The 19304-nt window shown below is 38.6% G+C and overlaps 1 protein-coding gene and 1 long non-coding RNA gene across 10 annotated transcripts in view; one reads left to right on the top strand and one right to left on the bottom strand.

Annotated features, from left to right (window-relative positions):
- Positions 1–19304, bottom strand: part of dennd1a (DENN/MADD domain containing 1A) — a 536086-nt gene that overhangs the window by 368157 nt on the left and 148625 nt on the right. For all 9 annotated transcript variants that reach the window (XM_069888617.1, XM_069888520.1, XM_069888538.1 and 6 more), the window contains one exon: positions 15600–15643. In XM_069888617.1, coding sequence (XP_069744718.1) covers positions 15600–15643 — 44 coding nt within the window. The remainder of the gene's footprint in view (positions 1–15599; positions 15644–19304) is intronic.
- Positions 1607–19244, top strand: LOC138738431 (uncharacterized). Its single transcript, XR_011341545.1, has 4 exons — positions 1607–1746; positions 9985–10047; positions 18258–18358; positions 18505–19244. It is a non-coding gene; the product is annotated as an uncharacterized lncRNA (long non-coding RNA).

The following is a 19304-nucleotide window of genomic DNA, read 5'->3' as shown; positions in this document are numbered from 1 at the left end:
CACGGTTGCAGCGGTTGCAAGGGAAAATTGGTTGGTTGGGGTTGGGTGTTGGGTTTTTCCTCCTTTGTCTTTTGTCAGTGAGGTGGGCTCTGCGGTCTTCTTCAAAGGAGGTTGCTGTCCGCCGAATTATGAGGCGCCAAGATGCACAGTTTGAGGCGAGATCAGCCCACTGGCAGTGGTCAATGTGGCAAGCACCAAGAGATTTCTTTAGGCAGTCCTTGTACCTCTTCTTTGGTGCACCTCTGTCTCGGTGGCCAGTGGAGAGCTCGCCATATAACACGATCTTGGGAAGGCAATGGTCCTCCATTCTGGAGATTTGACCTACCCAGTGCAGTTGGATCTTCAGCAGCCTGTGGATTCGATGCTGTCGGCCTCTGCCATCTCGAGTACTTCGATGTTGGTGATGAAGTCGCTCCAATGAATGTTGAGGATTGAGCGGAGACAACGCTGGTGGAAGCGTTCTAGGAGCCGTAGGTGATGCCGGTAGAGGACCCATGATTCGGAGCCGAACAGGAGTGTGGGTATGACAACGGCTCTGTATATGCTAATCTTTGTGAGGTTTTTCAGTTGGTTGTTTTTCCAGACTCTTGTGTAGCCTTCCAAAGGCGCTATTTGCCTTGGCGAGTCTGTTGTCTATCTCGTTGTCGATCCTTGCATCCGATGAAATGGTGCAGCCGAGATAGGTAAACTGGTTGACCGTTTTGAGTTTTGTGTGCCCGATGGAGATGTGGGGGGGGGCTGGTAGTCATGGTGGGGAGCTGGCTGATGGAGGACCTCAGTTTTCTTCAGGCTGACTTCCAAGCCAAACATTTTGGCAGTTTCCGCAAAACAGGACATCAAGCGCTGAAGAGCTGGCTCAGAATGGGCAACTAAAGTGGCATCGTCTGCAAAGAGTAGTTCACGGACAAGTTGCTCGTGTCTTGGTGTGAGCTTGCAGGCGCCTCAGATTGAAGAGGCTGCCATCCGTGCGGACCTCTCATAAATACCTCGGTAAATCTCCCTTCAATGTACTACGTCCTAACCTCTTTAACCTTTCCCTGTTACTCGGGGAAGTCCAGGCAACATCCTAGTAATTTTTTTCTGCACTCTTTCAATCTTATTGATATCTTTCCTGTAGTTAGGTGTCCAAAACTGCACACAATACTCCAAATTTGGCCTCACCAATGTCTTATACAACTTTACCAGAACATCCCAACTGCTACACTCAGTACTTTGATTGGTGAAGCCCAATATGCCAAAAGGTTTCTTTACAATCCTAACTATCTGTGATGACACTTTCACAGAATTACATATCTGTATTCTCAAATCCCTCTGTTCTACCACATTCCTCAGTGCCCTACCATTTACAGTGTATGTCTTTTTTTGGTTTGTCCTTCTAAAATGCAGCACCACATGCTTGCCTGCATTAAATTCCATCTGCCATATTTCAGCCCAGTTTTCCATCTGGTCCAGATCCCTCTGCAAACTTTGAAAGCCTTCCTCACTGTCTAGCAGCACCTCCAATCTTTGTGTCATCTGCAAATCTGTTGATCCAATTATTACATAATCATCCAGATCACTGATGTAGATGACAAAGAACAATGGTCACAGCCACGATTCCAGAGGGACATCCTGAGGCAACTCCTTCCTACCTCTTAACTCTATTTTTCTTTCATTCATGTGTCCAAAAGTCTTTTAAATGCCCCTAATATTTCAGCCTCCACCACCACCGCTGGCAAGGCATTCCAGGCACTCTCAACTCTCTGGGTAAAAAACTTACCCCAATGTCTCCCCTAAACTTTCCTCTCTTCACTTTGTACAGAAAGGTGTTTGCTATTCCTGCCCTGGGAAAAAGGTGCTGGTTGTCCACCTTTCTATACATCTCAGAATCTTGTAGACTTCTATTGTCACCTCTCATCCTTCTTCACTCTAAAGACAAAAGTCCCATCGCTGCTAACCCTGCCTCATAAGACGCATTTTCCAATCCAGGCAACATCCTGGTAAAGCTCCTCTGCACCCTCTCCATAGCTTTCACATCCTTCCTACTCATACACTGGTCACTCCTTATTGGCTCTTCACTGGCTATTCTCATCTTTGCTTTACATACCACTTTTCTTTGGCTTGGCTTCGCGGACGAAGATTTAAGGAGGGGGTAAAAGTCCACGTCAGCTGCAGGCTCGTTTGTGGCTGACAAGTCCGATGCGGGACAGGCAGACACGGTTGCAGTGGCTGCAGGGGAAAATTGGTTGGTTGGGGTTGGGTGTTGGGTTTTTCCTCCTTTGCCTTTTGTCAGTGAGGTGGGCTCTGCGGTCTTCTTCAAAGGAGGTTGCTGCCCGCCAAACTGTGAGGCGCCAAGATGCACGCTTTGAGGCGATATCAGCCCACTGGTGGTGGTCAATGTGGCAGGGACCAAGAGATTTCTTTAGGCAGTCCTTGTACCTTTTCTTTGGTGCACCTCTGTCACGGTGGCCAGTGGAGAGCTCGCCATATAACACGATCTTGGGAAGGCGATGGTCCTCCATTCTGGAGACGTGATCCATCCAGCGCAGCTGGATCTTCAGCAGCATGGACTCGATGCTGTCGACCTCTGCCATCTCGAGTACTTCGACGTTAGGGATGAAAGCGCTCCAATGGATGTTGAGGATGGAGTGGAGACAACGCTGGTGGAAGCGTTCTAGGAGCAGTAGGTGATGCCAGTAGAGGACCCATGATTCGGAGCCGAACAGGAGTGTGGGTATGACAACGGCTCTGTATACGCTTATCTTTGTGAGGTTTTTCAGTTGGTTGTTTTTCCAAACTCTTTTGTGTAGTCTTCCAAAGGCACTATTTGCCTTGGCGAGTCTGTTGTCTATCTCATTGTCGATCCTTGCATCTGATGAAATGGTGCAGCCGAGATAGGTAAACTGGTTGACCGTTTTGAGTTTTGTGTGCCCGATGGAGATGTGGGGGGGCTGGTAGTCATGGTGGGGAGCTGGCTGATGGAGGACCTCAGTTTTCTTCAGGCTGACTTCCAGGCCAAACATTTTGGCAGTTTCCGCAAAGCAGGACGTCAAGCGCTGAAGAGCTGGCTCTGAATGGGCAACTAAAGCGGCATCGTCTGCAAAGAGTAGTTCACGGACAAGTTTCTCTTGTGTCTTGGTGTGAGCTTGCAGGCGCCTCAGATTGAAGAGACTGCCATCCGTGCGGTACCACTACAGTGCAACTAAATACTCACTACTCCTTTTAAAATCCAAGAATGTGGCTTTTGAGGTAAATAGGGTTTTTTTGCCATTGTTAAGGTATTGCAGAAGGTAAAATGTTCCACAGGAATGAAACCCATTAACACGACCTCCATGCTTGCAACAACTAAGAATATAAACCAAAGGAGAATTTGGGATCTGAATTTGCATTGTTGAATCAATCCTACAATAAAACACAGGAATTAGTTCAGGTAGCATGGGTTCATATTTGTGGATCATTGGGATCTCTTCTGGGGAAGGTCTGACCTGTACAAAGGGACGGGCTGCTTTTGAACTGGCGGGTGGACCAATATCCTGGCAGTCAGGTTTGCTAGAGCTGTTGGGGAGGGTTTAGTTTGAGGAGTCACGTGATGGAGTAGTGGCCGGTAGGAGAATACTAGCCTCTCCAGAAAAGAAGAAATAAAGTGAAGAAAATACAAAGTTCAAGAAACACAAAACATAACAAATAAAAGATAAAGTTGTGTAGAAAAGAAAGAAAATGGCACCCAAGAAGGAAAAAGTAAAAACAACGGGGAAAAAAAAGAAGAAAAGACGCCAGAAGAGAAAGGAGAAAGGCTTACCTGCATGAAGAAACAGGGAGCCATCATGGAGAAAAGAGCCCGTACCCCAAGGTTGGTGACAACCCCGCAGACCTCCCGACCGCTGTACTGCAAAAATGGCTCTCTGAGCCAAACAAAAGCGTGCATGCACAGTGCGCACACTAAGGAAAAAGAGAACACCGACGGGAGGGGGGCCCAGCTGAGGAGTGAGCAAACACAGCATGACCAGCTGAGGGATGCCCGACACCAGTGCTCTCAGTTGGAAGAAGAGGAAAGTGACAGGAAAGGGAGTGATAGGAAAGAACAACTGCAACAGGAGGCTCAACAGATGACTAGCCCAGAAAAAGAGGACCAACAACAAGAAGCCAAGCAAGAAGAAGCCCAGCAAAGTGAGGCAAGCAACTCAACAAGAAAGTCAGAAGAGACACAGATACAAGGAAGAGAAGACACAAACACAGTTGCAGACACAGAAGAAGACCAAGCTCTGCATAGAAAAATAGGTAAAATAGATGGATAGTATATAGATCAAATTTTTTTTCAAGAACAAATGAGAGCATTAAAAGAATGGTTGACATTAGAATTTAGTGAAATGAAAAGTACAGAAGAAAAAGTGAGTAGAATAAAGCTGGTCACACAGAAACAGGAAAAAGATTAGAAAAGGTGGGGGAGGCTTTAGTTTATCAGAGGGATGAGAGTCAGAATGAGATTGTCGAGATTAGGGCAGAGGAATACCTAGATTTGAAGGGAGAGAGGAACCAGAATGTTAAAGTTAATGGGGGGGGGGGGGGGGAGGAGTGGTAAAAGTAGATGATAATCAAAGGAGTGTGTGGGGGGGGGAAGACAAATATAAACAGACTGCATATATTTCAATGCAAGGAGCAAGGTACAAAAGGTGGATGAGCTTAAAGCATGAATTGGCACTAATTACAAATAGTGGTGGCTCTGACAGAAATATTTAAATGTCACTGGCCACAGACAAGGTGCCGGAGGATAGCTCATGTTGTTCTACTGTTTAAAAAAGGATATAAAAGTAAACCTGGTAATTATAGGCCTGCAAGTCTGATGTTGGTAAATTAATGGATAAATTAATGGAGAGTGTTGTTAGAGATGGTATATACAATTATTTGGAAAGACAGGGATTGATTAGGAGTAGTCCATACAATTTTGCACATGATAGATCATGTTAAATAAATCTTAAAGAGTTTTTCAAGGAGGTTATTACGAAGGTTGATGAGGGGAAGGCTGTGCATGTTGTCGATGTGGAGTTTAGTAAGACTTTTGACAAGGTTCCCATAAGAGGTTAGTTAGGAAGGTTCAAGCATTAGGTATTAATGTTGAGCAGAGAAATGAATTCAACAATGGTTGGATGGGAGATGCCAGGGAGTAGTGGAAAATTGTTTGTCAAATTGGAGGCCGGTGAGTAGTGGAGTGCCTCAGGGATCAGTACTGGGTCCACTGTTGTTTGTCATATATATTAATGATCTAAATGAAAGGGTGGTAAAATGGATTATTAAGTATGTAGACAATACGAAGATTGGTGGTGTTGTGGACAGTGAAGAAGGTTATCAAAGTTTTCACTGGGATGATGGACAGAATATAGATAAAGCTTTTTTTGAAGAACAAATGAGATCACTAAAAGAATGGTTATCATTAGAATTTAGTGCAATTAAAGGAAAATGAAAACAGCAGAAGATAAAATGCAAAGTTTAGAGCTGGTCATGACAGAAATAGGGAAAAGAGCAGAGAATGAGGAAGAGTGGGAAACACCTGTAGAAATGGAAGTAAATGACTTAAGAGAAAAATTGGAAGAAAGTGATTTTAAAAAATTAAAGAGACACAAGAGTTGTTATCTCAGAAAATTGATATGCTGGAAAATTATAGTAGGCGAAACAACATAAAAATAGTGAGCCTGAAGGAGGGTGAAGAAGGCACAGACATGAAGAATTTATAAAAGAATGGATCCTGAAGGTCCTGGGAATGACAGAAATGCAGGAAGCAAAGGAAATAGAAAGGGCACACAGAGCACAAGCTCCGAAACCACAGACACATCAAAAAACAAGATCCATCTTAGTAAAATTTTTGAGATATATGACGAGAAAATATACTGGAGCGAGCAAGGAATAAAGTTAGAGAAGATAATAAGCCATTGGAATACAAGGGTCAAAAAATATTTTTTTTACCCAGACATAAGTTTTGAACTCTTAAAGAGGAGGAAGGAGTTTAATACAGTGAAAACGATTTTATGGAAAAATGGTTACAAATTCATATTAAGACATCCAGCTGTGCTTAAAATATTTATACCCGGGGAGCAAAACAGACTGTTCTCAGGTCCGGAGGAAGCACAAGAATTTACAAAACATTTACAGGACAGAAGAAATGAAGAGATGCAACAAGAATGAAGAACGGCGATAAAGTATATATAAAGATGTAAAAACAATGTATATGTAAAGAACTAAAGAGGGAAAAGAGAAGGGAAGGAAGGGAGTAAGGGGGGCAAAAAGAGAGCTTTGATATATATGTGTAAAAAAAAGTGTTTTCTAGGGTGCTGGGGGGAGAAGGAATAGAACCTTTGGCAGAACTGATAAGAATAGAAAATAAAATAAAAGGGATAAAAATAAGGAGTATAAAATCAGCTTATTTGCCAATGACATCATAGTATACCTAACAGAACCAGAGATAACAATAAAAGAATTACACAAGAAATTGAAGAAATATCGGGGTACAAGATCAACTCAAATAAAAGTGAAGTGATGCCAATGAGTAACGCAGATTAGACAGAATTTAAAAAAGAATCACCAGTTAAATAGCAAGCACAGGCAATCCGATACCTAGGTATCAGGTTAGATAATAACTTAAGCCACCTGTACAAATTAAATTATCAGCCACTAATAAAGAAATTGCAAGAAGACTTAGAACATTGGAAAGAATTACCGCTAATATTGATAGGGAGGGTAAACTGCATTAAAATGAACGTGTTCCCAAGGATACAATACTTATTTCAAACGTTACCAATTCCCTTAACAGAATTTTTTTTTAATGAACTAAAGAGAATAATAAGGAAATTCTTGTGGAAAGGGAGGAAACCGAGAGTAGCATTAGATAAATTAACAGAGAGGTATAACCAAGGTGGTTTGCAGTTATCAAACTTTAGAAATTATTATAGAGCAGCACAATTAAGGTATTTATCAGATTTTTACCAGTCAAGGGAAAAACCAGACTGGACGAAGATAGAACTAGATAAAATAGGGGAGAAGGTACCGGAACATGTACTTTATAAGTGGGATGAAAAGCTGGTGCAATATAAAAGCTCACCAGTACTGGATCATTTACTCAATATATGGAAGAAGATTCACTAAGAAAGGAAAAAAAAATGACCAAATACCAAAATTATTATTGACACAAAATCCACTAATCCCTTTTACAATAGATAACCTTTCCTTTAGAGAATGGAAGAGAAAAGGAAGCAAAAGAATAGCAAGTTGTTTTTTGGGAAATAATATATTAACATTTGAACAGTTGAAGAACAAATATGGAATAACTCACGGTACAATGTTTGCATATCATCAATTGAAAGCTTATTTAAAGGATAAATTGGGAAAAAGATTGAGATTACCTGAAGGAAGCAGCTTTAAATATGTGATTACAGACACAATGATAATTAAAAGATTTATAACAAACATGTACATTAAGCTGCAAGACAAGGAAAATGATGAAATAAACTATAAACCTAAAAAGAAGTGGGAAAAGGACTTAAACATAAAAATAAAAAATGAAGTATGGGAAAAGTTATGTTCTGGAACGATGAAGAATACAATAAACACAAGATTATGCACGATACAGTATAATTGGTTACACGGTATATATCACTCCTCAAAATTTAAAAGAATGGGATTCAACATTATCATATAGATGTTTTCACTGTAAGAAGGAAATGGGAACAACAGTACATGCAATTTGGGCATGTACGAAAGTGAATACGTATTGGGAAGAACTAAATCAGATATTAAATAAAATCACAAAAAAATAACATACGAAATAATCCAGAGCTCTTTCTTTTAATTAACATAAGAAGTAAAAAAATTAGGTCTCAAATTGGATAAAGCGCAAAAAAGATTCATTATGATAGCCTTAGCAGTAGCAAAAAAGTGTATAATGTTAAATTGGAAAATGAAAGAGAGCCTGAGAATACAGCAATGGTACACGGAAATTAATAAATGTATTTCATTGGAAAACAATAACATATAATTTAATAAATAAAGTCACGTTATTTGAACAAATTTAGGAACCATACATGGAACATAACAGAAAGAGCTTGCCTAGGACCTCCATCCTCTAAAATGATAAGAAGACAAAACAACTAGATTCAGTGTGTAACAAATAGATTATGCATTTTTCTTGTTTATTTTCCTTTGTGTGAAGATATTGTTTCATAGTTTTATTGCGTTGTATATGTTGAATATTTATGGGTTTTGGAAGGGGGTGGGAAGAGGGGAGGGAGGGAAAGGGGAAAAAAGGGAGAAAATGCCACTGTGTAAATTTAATGAGAAACATTTGTACATATTTTGGTTGATATCATTCACAGTGTGAAAAATAAAAAATTATTTTAAAAAAGTTTACAGTGGGATATCGGACAGTTAGAAGAGTGGGCTGAAAGATGACTATCTGTTTAATACTGAAAAACGTGAGGTGCTACATTTTGGTAGGACTAATTAGCAACGGTCATACACGTTAAATGGCAAACCAATGAGGAGTGCAGTAGAACAAAGGGATTTAGGAATTCTGGTACATCATTCCCTGAAAGTGGAGTCACATGTAGATAGGGTGGTGAAAATAGTATTTGGTATGTTGGTCATCATAAATCAGTATCGAATACAGAAGTAGGGATGTCATGTTGAAGTTGTATAAGGTAATGGTAAGGCCAAATATGGAATATTGTGTGCAGTTTTGGTCACCAAATTATAGGAAGAATATAATCAGAATAGAGAGTGCAGAGGAGATTGACATGAATGTTGCCTGGGTTTCAAGGTTTGAGTTATAGGGAAAGGTTGAGCAGGCGGGGACTTTACTCCCTGGAATGTAGAAGATTGAGGGGTGATTCGATAGAGGTATTTAAAATTCTGAAGGGGATAGATGACGTCAATGTGGACAGGCTTTTTCCATTGAGAGAGGGGGAGATTCAAACAAGAGGGCACAGATTGAGAGTGAAGGGGGAAACATGAGGGGGGATTTTCTCTACTCAGAGGGTGGTGGGAACGTGGAATGAGCTTCCGGCCTAAGTGGTAGATACGGGCTCAATTTTAATATTTAAGGAAATGTTGGATAGGTATTTGGACGAGAGAGGGGTGGAAGGTTATGGGTCAATGGGACCAGGTGGGAGATGGTATTCAGCATGGAAACAGGCTGAGCTGGCCTGTTTCTGTGCTGTAATTGTTATATGGTTATATTATATGGTTAATAATGGTTAATAATCTTTCCCTTGACATCTATTTTTGGTGGTTTAGTATGGTTGACTTTCCAAGTGTTTTTTGGCATGACTTGAACTTCTGTCTGGTGGAATAACGGTTGGTGTCTTGATACTAAACTTTCTAATGAACATTGCCTCAGGAACTCCTCACTGACCTAGAAGTCTTTGCCGCACTGGCCTCAAGTGCCCTCCAGCATAATCCTGAACATATCTCCCTGTTGCCTGCCATCTTCATATCTTGCTTCCAGCTGTCCTTGTAGCAAAAGAATGGATGTCCAGCACTTTATGACCCAGTATCCATTTCATTGTACAGGATATCCATGGGAATAAAGCTGTCAACCACCCAAGGCATGTGATGAAATAACATTGGGTTAAAAATGAATGCATGCTGATGGGCTCACCATGCCCCAGGACCTCCAAATTGATGACCTTGTTCTGCCAAAAGATGCTGTATTTGTCCAAATTTGCTTGACTGTCTAGTGAAAACAACAAATCAGTCTGTGCATAGGCAAATATCATCATTTGTAGGGGAGGAACATCACTAATCCATCGGAGAAAGATTATTAATAATGCTCAGGATCTATTTTCAAAAACTGTTTAATACTGATGCTTTAAACTTTATACTAATAAACACGATCCTGATATTATAAAAAAAAAATTGAACACACATTTAGACCCATCTTTCTCAGTAATTGGATCTTGACCATGTTAAGTGTTTAAAATATTCACATTCACTTTAAAATGTCCTCCTTCATACTTTCAGCTACAGAAGAAAAGCAAAGTAATAAAATGAACTACAAGACCAATCAAATCATCTTCCACTCCTGTGAGCAATTTCCTTTCAAATCATCTTTAAATATGTAATATCGTTCACAAAAAATGCTCAAAAAAGGATTGAAATGTGTTAAACTACTATTGGTGTAAAAATATCAGAGTAAATTATTATAAGCAAGATTTCTACAAAGTGAAAGCTCATTTGTTACATCATCTCTTTGTATCGGGCAGCTTATTTACATTTCAGATTATATTTTTCATGAAACACTGAGATCTATCAACATTAAGAGTCTGAAATAATGAGGGAGAAAGACTTTTAATAACACATCAGGTCTGCATTACTTCCGTGTCAAAAAGAAAGGTTTCTTCTGTCATGATGCCTCATTTATTCTGCCCATAAATGAGAAGCAAAGATGAAACTGATGAACTTTTACTGCCCATTTGTCTTTAGCAGACAATTAAGACTGAGGAGATCAAAATGGATTATCATGCCATGCAGACAACCAGCCTAGCGGTCATACATCTCCGAGGCCACAGATTTGTGACTCCCTTTCATCCCTCCCCTTTCTTCTTATGCTTTTTCCTCTCTAAAGGCAGCAATAGCTTTGTGGCTCAAGGGAAGCCAAAAGCCCGACCATCATTAGTCAGTCACAGATGCCGATCTAACATGCTTTTTGTGTTTCTAAAGGATCAAGCCACAATAATTTGTGACAGAGTCCCCACAGTAGCATAAAGACCTTTAGGAATAAAATTTTACTGGTAGTAGCAGCACCAACAGAAGCCTCTGATCCATTGCAAAGACTACAGTACATCTAAAATTTATTTTACCCACAAACAAGCCCAAAAAAAATCATATTTTGTAGTCATCTTTTCATGTTGTACATTTTTTTTTAAGTCTTTTTTTTTCTCTTGGCAGTTATATAGCCACGATTCAGTGAAAGTTTACTTCCATCAGACAAACCCATGAATCGGCTTTTCTGCCCGAAAAGAAAGCCACCATTTTCCAATTAAGTGGAAAACCACAGTAAATGTTCAGACAAATAGAGACAGGTTGTGAATGTCAAATGTGACTATACACCTTTATTAAGGTGTATGCATTTTGTTTGAGAGAAATTAATTCAGAAATACTTAAATGGAAGTGGTTCATACAAACATGAAAAACATGAAGAAAACTAAAGTGAAGTTTGCTTAGTAATAAGGACTTGTATACTTTATAGTACAGCAAACAGAAGAGAAGCTTCAAATGACATCAGAAGGTCAAATGAGCTCAAGGAATTTCAAACCTCTGTCAAAGCTTACAGATGAAAAGTTGCTCTTATGCATCCATGATTAGGCTATCTTACCACTGATGCCAAGCTCCAATGCACACATTATAAATACTTGCTTTATTTATATTTCTCAAGATGAAGACTCATTTGGAAAGTTCAAGACATAAAAAGGTGATATAGGAAATGTTATTTATGCAATATATTATTTAATTATATTAGCCATAATCTAATACATTGTTTGCTGCTGCTATATATAAAACCAAATTATAATCGAATAAATGTAAATTCTCCCTTCTCCATGAACTTACTTCCTTTTATTCACATGACAACTGAAAAATGCATCTTTTTCTAATTAAACATTTTTGTATGTATCCTGTCTTCAGCCCTGTCTGAACAATTGAGATACTTAAGGTTAGTGAATTGTATTCCCTTTCTAAAATAGGACATCAATGCATGGCACCACCCTCTTTATGGTGGTCAGAATTCGGGTCATTTGTGTTCATGAATCTATCCTTAAAATATGGTACACAATTTCTTACTAGATTTTGTATTCCTGGTTAAGTCAATGTTAGAAATAATTCATCATCCTTGCAGAACAGCAACATAGTGTTAATTTGCATTGAATGTTTTGAGCTCTGGGTGAAGATTGACTTGAATTTGGAAGGTTGCCACTGTTAAAGGGCTGAATTGGAAGGAAAGTCTGTAATAATGTTGACCAAAGGGGAAAATGTTTTAAGGTATGCAGTAATAATAGCATTCAAGAAGAACAAGATTCTTTCCACAAAAAAAATTACCTGAGAAAAGGAAGATACACGAGAGACTGCAGATCTGGAATCTGGGGCAAAAAACAATCTGCTGGAGGAACTCAGCAGGTCGAGTAGCATCAGAAGGAGAAAAGGAATTGTTAATGCCTATGAATCTCAATGACAGTTCTGACTGAAACGTCGACAAATCTTTTTCTCCCTCTGATGCTGCTTGACCTGCCGAGTTCCTTGCAGAATGCTTTTTGGCCTGAGAAAATGGAGCTGTGAGCAGCATATTACAATGGTGCACAACGTGATCCAATACTTATCTTTTTAAAATATTTTTATTGATTAATCTATAAACTTGCATGCAAAATTCAATGAAATATATAACCAGTCATCTCAAATACATGTAAAGAAAATCAGAAAGAATAATAACAGTATTAGCCAGTTGCCTATTCATATGAAAAACAAAACAATTAACATATTTTTAAGGTATATAATTAAACCCAGGAACCAAATTAGGAGTTAAAAAAAGAAAAATGGAAAAAAAATACCCATAAAACTAAAACTAATCTACCCCCCCCCCTCTAATCAAGGTTACCGTTAGTAATGCAAAAGGAAGTTTGGGATCAGATAACAACCTTCAGGCATCGGACGGCAAACTCCTGGACTCTTCAGAGTTCTTAATTCTTCCAATCATAATAATATTCCAAGAATGGGCTCCACATCTTTAATATTGTATCTAATTTTCTCCTAGCTCAAGTAAGGCATTATATCATGTAAGGTGAAGAATCATCCTTTCATTTCAGTAAAATTGCTCATCTGCCCATCAGTGTAGTAAAAGCTAAAACTTTTCCCTGAGATGCAGATAGAGCTATATCTGGATAGTACATCTCAATGAGTAGCAAGCTGCCAGTGTTTACTGCTCTCCCACTACACTTACCTGCAGCAGCAACCTAAACTCAAAGCCAGCTTTGCATCGAGAAAGTCCTCAGAAGACCAGGAGCTTCCTGTCAAAAACAGCAAGCCCTAACCTGAAGATATATGACCATAGTTGGCACAGAATTGGGCAACAACAAATGTTAAAAATTACAACAGACTTTGTTATCCTCTGATATTCACACATGAAATAAAAACAAGGAATGGCAATTTTAATATAATTAATTGAAAAATGAAATTATTTAATTGATAACATCATGAAATAAATTAAAGCACATGCACTACAAACTACTTAATATAATTAGATACATTGAAATACTGTACATTGAAGTTCACAACCCAATTAACTAAATTTAGAAAGATATACAATACCTTAAACGTACCAAATCCTTCAAGACTTCCACTTCACTAAAACAGACCGAGTCACTGAATCTACAAGTTTCACCTGTCACAGATTGAGCTCCAAATAATCTGCTTGCAAAATGGAGGATCTTGACATTCCATTGTCAGACTCCATGAGTTCACTCTATCAGCAAGAATGGGGTACTGGTGAGAACATATCTGCAGCACCATGTACAATGTTGGTGTCCTTATTCAAGGAAAGATATTCATGCACTGGAAGCTGAAGGTTTAGAGGACCAAGAACTGAAATGGAGCAAATGCCTTATTGGGAAAGTTTAGACATGCTATATGTATCCACTGGAGTTCAGAAAATTGATTGAAATATGCAATATTCTGAGGAAGACGTTCAGAGAATAATTCCTCCAGTGGAAGAATCTAGAGCTTGGATCACTGTTCAAACATATGAGTTTGGCTATTTTAGACAGAAATTAGACATTTTCTTTCTCTTTCTGGAGCTTTTTTCCCCTCAAAGTGGAAGCAAAGATTTTGTTTATTTTAAAGCAATCAGATTCTTGACAAAGTAGGTAAAAGAAATATGAAGTTGAAGTTCCAATCAGATTAGCCATTACATTATCAAATGTAAAACAGGCTTAAGAAATCATGGCCTGCTCTTATTTGTATTCTTACAGGATCTCTCAAAACAATTCAGGACTTTTGCCCTCCCAAAACTGGCCCTCAGAAGGGATTTTAATTGGCAAAGTGACCCCCCCTAGACAGAGATTTCCATGGGTAACACAAGTTCAGGGAAGGAAATTAGTATACAAGAGTTTCTGTAAACTAGGTCAAGGGAGCAATGAAGTGGTGTCATTTATAAGACTGGCTTGGAGTTAGCAAGACAGGGGAAAGGAGAACAACTGAGTAAGATACAAATTTAGGGCTGCAGCAGGTGGTTGGATGTGTGGCTCCATGGTTAAGAGGTTAGGAGGAAAGTAGCCAATGCTGTCAGTTGCATGGTCTCAATCTTAATGACCAGTGATCTTCATTTGTCTTGCCAAGAAATGAAGGTTGTGAAGACAAGCAAGATAAATTTAAAGAGGATTTGTTAAAAAGAAAACAAGTTGGGGTTTATCTTTAAATTGTAGAACAATGCTAGAATAGTGAGGAACAATGGCAGACCTGAAGGATCAAAAGGATTTAATTGGAGGTGGAGAGGGAGAGTTAAATAATGTCAAGAATGAACTGCTGACTATAATGGAGTTTCATATTTACTCATCCTGTGAGAAAAGGGAATGAATCAAGCAACTCTGGCCATTCCCATAGAAAATGATGATGGATCAAATAGCACATGTATGCACAGACTAATGTATTGGGGAATTACATAAATTTGGAACAACTCTTCTGAATTGTCATAAAACCCATCTGATTCATTAACACCTTACAGAGGAAGAATATACTTCCCTTGCTCACTCTGGAGATTATGTATCAAATAATCCCAGAATCACTAACGAGGTTGACTCTTAAAATAAAATGAATAAAGCTACATTTTAAGGATAATTAAGGGATGGTCAATACATGGATCCTCATAATATGTACTCTCAAACTCCTATCCGTTAACACAAAAATATCCTAATGCAGGGCAATGATGGAGCCCCTTTCAGTATTGAACACTCTTCAGAGTGTTGAAAATATAATAACACAGGGTTCAAAAGAAATTCGGTTTAGAAACATTTTTACAGTAAACTTGCATCTATGTATACCTAACCTAATCGGATAGTCAATACAATAACCATATCTTTTCTTTGGCTTGGCTTCGCGGACGAAGATTTACGGAGGGGTAACCATATAACCATACCATAATAAGCAGCATCTTTTCAAAATTGCCATCAAGAGATCTGGTTAGAAAAATTATAAGGCATATAATCATGTATTAGGTTTCATAAATTTCAGATATCACTGATGCTCCTTTCTTTGTATTTCCAATTTGTTATTTTCACACTATTGCCTAGAAGTGGGCACAAAGAAAACCTAAACACCTACTTTATCTTTTGTTCACATACATTGGCATGTGCTTTACTTCATAGAGTAGCTTTAAAAATTATCATGCAAGATTACAAATTTTGCTTCCTACTGTATATCTTTTCAAACTGTCAATGGCATCATCATCTTCATCAGTGGCTCTTAATTATCACCCCCATCTCTTCCCCCAAAAAATTCATTTGTCTCCTTCATTAAACTGAACAGCAGTGGTATCTTGAGTGACTTGGAAATAAATTTTGCCATGTAAAAAAAGTTAATTACGCATTCCAAACCTGGTCGCTGAAGTCTTCAGGGAATTGCCTCCGCACCTCAGGATCTGTAAATAATTGACAGATAATATTAATTGGCTTTGGATTAGCGAGCAAGCAGAGTATCACACATTAATATTTGATCAGAAGATGATAGGGACCTGGCAGGGGATCCAAGGGGCAGCTGAGGCTGTTATGGTGATTAGGGCCAGTGAGAACTGTTCAAGGCTTTCCCCTTTTCCTCCTCCAGTTAGGGAAAAAAAGGAGAATATTTGGCGCACCCTTTAGCTTCAAGGCAGTTTTCTACCCTAACCTCCTACTAGCTGCAAATTGCCATCTAGATGTGTTGCCAGAATATCAGAAGGTCTTTCAAATTCCGGAGAGCCTGCTTTGATTGTGATTTTATTAGCTCCCTAGTTTGGCTGACTACAGAGCATAAGAAGATAAATGTTCCAAATTTAGGCTACATCTCTGCCAGCTACTGATGTACTGCTACCAGCATCCAGCAGAGCTTGCACAGTGTTATCAGAGATCAACTTATGAATAATAGGGGGACATGCAGAAGGGTCAATTTAATGCATGGAATTCTTCCAAAAAAAAATCTCCGACTCCAAACAGTTCCTTGAGGCTAATTAGAGCAGTGCTGAACCTTTGTCAGCATGCATGACAACAGTATCAAAGATTTAAGGAGGGAAAAAAGGGATGCTGTACACACAGAACACTAAGTGACAGCAAATATTTCTTAAAACATACGCTTCAACTTGTTTTGTCAGATCTCTGCTGTCATTAGATTATGAAATAGAGTGCATTGGCAGGGGATTGCGATCTACTTCTATTAGCCTCAATTACATGAGCGTAGTTAATTGTGACAAAATTGGAATCAACTGCTAATCCGCATAAAACAACATACTATATAGTAAAAGCAATGATCAGCGGATACAGAAGGAGTCATGCAACAATAACAACTTCTCGATATGTCTGAGACAAATAATAAGCCTGCTTTGGAATTAATTCATGATTAAAAATATTTTAAAATCCCCAAGTAGAAGTAGCTTTAAAGTCCCCTGAAGAATGCACAGTCAAAGCACATCCTCTGGCTACAAGATGTGCTTGCTTGTAACATGAAATACTTGCATTGGTGTTTGCAACTCTACATAATTTGTGCTCAATTCATGCTCTAGGATCCCTAGAGTACCATGGCTGCTAGGTAAATAGGAAAAATAGAATAAGTCAATTCAGACAATGTTGATCCACATAATGATTTGATTTCCTGTGTAGGGATCATTATTGATTTTGGTGACATACATCTTTAACCCTTTAGGCTTTATGATGTACAAACACTGACAAACAATATTAAACAAAAGATAATATCAGAAATGTAGAGGCTGTAACACCAGAAATGCTATAATTAACAGGAAAATGGAATGGACTTTTCCTTTTTATTGATTACCCTGACCTCACCCAACTTGCCTTTGTGAGACAGTAATGAGTGTTAGGCAGTTTAGCTGTGTAAGGTGACCAGAACAGCTGTGATTAAAATAATGTGCAACCTATTCCAGAGAATATTTAATCACTGAGAGCAACTCAATGATGAACAAAAATTCAAGGAAACAGTTTCCACATCAATATATTTTAGGCTACTTAAATATGGATAATTGACTTAGTTTCTTGCAATTCTATTCCACGGAGGTTTGTGCTTTTTAAGCATATTATCATAATAATTAAATGAGAGCCTAAATTCATTAAATTGAAAAAATTAATTCAGTTATGTGATAGTGTATCAAAAGTATTTTCACTTGTAACTATCAATATCATGGAAATAAATGATTGGCATAAGTACATCTGCTTGCATTTTTCATGAAAAACATGTATGATGCATTGCTTGCAAGCGATAGAGCAGTGAATTCTACTATTTGCAATAATTTCATAATAAATTATTTTTGAGACAAGAATTAATCTGACCAAAAAACTGATATATTTAGCCTAATTGTCGGAATAATCAGAATGTACATAAATAACGGGTTTTGTTGCATGCAAAATTACACCCATGCAAGCATACCCATTTCCTACATCCATTCAACATGTTCTATACAGTATACTCCTTGCTGTCATAGCTTATGGTGCAAGTGTTGCAGATGCATGTATAAAAACATTAACATTCATCCCAATTGTTCTGCAAAGCCATCAGAAACCTCTCAATCACGCAGACATCTATCTAAATGACAAAATCCAAAGTTCGTTTCAGTGATTCTCTACTCTTCCACAAGCTGCTTTGTTTCACAACCTCCTCTGCTGTAATCAGTGAATTGATAAGAACTTTGGGTATTTATGGACATTGTCACATTGTAAAAGCAGCCTAGAAATGTTATGCTTTATTGCATAAGGAGTTTGCCCATGAATAATTGTGACCTTGTTGGTGGTGTTCTGAAACGTAATCACTCCCTGGTACCAAAATAAATCTTCAGGACCTTGATTATAATTCCCTGAGAGAAATGTCAAAATATTAAGGATCTTAAAACATTATTTTGCATTTTACATACTTTTACATTTTAACTTTTATTGTTACACGTGTTCCTCTGTTTATTTTGCACTGTAATTTATTAAAAGACATTTATTAAAAATATCTTTGTTATCTGTGGGAATTTTTCAACGTCATTGTTCTGATAATTTTGCAACTGCTAGATGGATGGGCGACTTGTGACTGGTGGCTGATGGCAACCAATGTCCAGAAAAAAATCCCCAGGACACAGATTGCTAACTCATTTCAGTAAACTATCTTTAAGGTCAGTAGCAAGTACTATCACTTCATTTCATTGTTGACCAAGAAATTAAATGTTGGAAAACTCAGCAGGTCAGCCCTGCATTGGCAAACAGTGATACAGTGAGCACATTTTTCCCATTTAAATCATATGCTTTTCCTTCATTCTAGTGTTAGGAGAAGTCCTTCAGGCCATTGGAAGTTTAATCTCTCAAGTTTCCACTTCAGTGTTATAAAATATACTCAGTTGGAAAAATAGGCTGCAAGCAGGAATACATTTTCCTCTCCAAAATCAGAGCAAGAATGAGAGACAGCCAGCTGGACATTTGAACAGGCAGCCTGAACAACCACACATCCCTTCTGTTGCACAGTGCTATTTCACTGCACTGATAAGTTATTATCAACCAATACAATTATTAACTCAAGTTTATTCAGCAAGAGCAAACAACAAAACTGCTGGAAGAACTCAGTGGGTCAAGCAACTGGCGTGGAAGCAAAGAGGTGGTTATCACTTCGGGTCAAGAATCTGTGAAAGCAATGGACAGATGAAACCAAGTTGGAGAGGGTAATGGGTTTCGGTGAGAAGAGGAGGAATGGAAAAGGTGAACAATGCCAACAAGCCAGTCATCCAAACATTGAATTTTCCAACTTCAACTTAAGGTAACCCATCTTCCACATACCTATCCAGATGCATCTGCCCATCATCCCTCCCTTGTCTGATTTCACCATCACATACCAGCCTCTGTCCCTAACTTCCTCTCTCTCCTTTTTTTGTTCTGGATTCTCAGTCCTGATTCAGTCTTGACCTGAAACTTAACCATTCTTTTACTTCCAGAGATGTTGCGGGATCCACTGAGTTCTTCCAGCAGTTTGGTTTTTTTTCCCCTCCAGATTCAAAAATCTGCAGTCTCTTGGGTTTTTATTCAGCAGAACATGCTTTGAACAATTAAGCAATGTTACCTCTTCTTACT

The sequence above is a fragment of the Narcine bancroftii genome, chromosome 1 (assembly GCF_036971445.1).
Source record: "Narcine bancroftii isolate sNarBan1 chromosome 1, sNarBan1.hap1, whole genome shotgun sequence".
Lineage (NCBI taxonomy): Eukaryota > Metazoa > Chordata > Chondrichthyes > Torpediniformes > Narcinidae > Narcine > Narcine bancroftii.
Note: the sequence above shows the minus strand (reverse complement) of the source record. Positions and strands in the feature narration are given on the sequence as shown.